A 1,208-nucleotide genomic window follows, 5' to 3' on the forward strand; every position below is an offset into this window, starting at 1 on the left:
CATTAACCATTTTCCCCTTCCTCTCCTTTCTGCTCCACCCTGCAGCCAGGATAGTATCCTAGAGGCCAAATGTGACACCACTCTCCCCGGCTTGCACACATTCAGGGTGCTGCCACCCACTGCCCCTGGCCCAAGGTCCAAAGGCCCCGCGCAGCCTTTAGGGCTGGCTCTGCCACCCTCTCCTCCTAGTGAGCTTTCCCCGGAAGCCCCCTGTCCGCAGCCTGGTGTCCCTACTATGTCCCAGGCATTGTCCTAAACGTGGGGGAAACTGCCGTGAAGAACTCCTAAGGGCTGCATAATGAACAGATGAATGTTTCCTTAAAATGCTAGGGACTGATGGGTGCGCTGAGGAATATAGGGAGGGTAAGGGGTGGAGACCGATGGGACACCTCCAAGGGCCAGGTCTGTGCAGAGATGCACACTCACCCGGCGCATCGCCGTGCTGTGTCAGGTGAGCCTGCGAGGCACACAGGTGAGTGGGTTACCCGAGGCCACCCTCGCACATGTACGGGCACTGTATGGAGCCGTGGCCTCTCTGACTCCTCTCTCCTCCCGTCCTCTTGCCTTCTAGTGGACATCCTCATCATGGATGATGACGACGTCCCCAGCTGGCCCCCGACCAAGCTGTCCCCTCCCCAGTCGGCTCCTCCGGCCGGTCCCCCGCCCCGGCCACGGCCTCCCGCCCCCTACATCTGCAACGAGTGCGGCAAGAGCTTCAGCCATTGGTCCAAGCTGACGCGGCACCAGCGCACGCACACGGGCGAGCGGCCCAACGCCTGCGCCGACTGCGGCAAGACCTTCTCGCAGAGCTCGCACCTGGTGCAGCACCGGCGCATCCACACGGGCGAGAAGCCCTACGCGTGCTCCGAGTGCGGCAAGCGCTTCAGCTGGAGCTCCAACCTCATGCAGCACCAGCGCATCCACACGGGCGAGAAGCCCTATGCCTGCCCCGACTGCGGTCGCAGCTTCACGCAGAGCAAGAGCCTGGCCAAGCACCGGCGCTCACACAGCGGCCTCAAGCCTTTCGTGTGCCCGCGCTGCGGCCGTGGCTTCAGCCAGCCCAAGAGCCTGGCGCGCCACCTGCGGCTGCATCCGGAGCTGTCGGGGCCCGGCGTGGCGGCCAAGGTGCTGGCGGCCAGCGTGCGCCGGGCCAAGGCGCCCGAGGAAGCGGCCGCGGCAGACGGCGAGATCGCCATCCCGGTGGGCGA

At 65.1% G+C, this 1,208-nt stretch overlaps 1 protein-coding gene across 1 annotated transcript in view; it reads left to right on the plus strand.

Annotated features, from left to right (window-relative positions):
• The window catches only part of ZNF787 (zinc finger protein 787), a 42,694-nt gene that overhangs the window by 34,530 nt on the left and 6,956 nt on the right, over positions 1-1,208 (plus strand). Inside the window, exon 4 of the mRNA XM_019628846.1 lies at positions 572-1,204. Coding sequence (XP_019484391.1) covers positions 572-1,204 — 633 coding nt within the window. The remainder of the gene's footprint in view (positions 1-571; positions 1,205-1,208) is intronic.

This window comes from Hipposideros armiger, unplaced genomic scaffold (assembly GCF_001890085.2).
Source record: "Hipposideros armiger isolate ML-2016 unplaced genomic scaffold, ASM189008v1 scaffold_813, whole genome shotgun sequence".
NCBI lineage: Eukaryota > Metazoa > Chordata > Mammalia > Chiroptera > Hipposideridae > Hipposideros > Hipposideros armiger.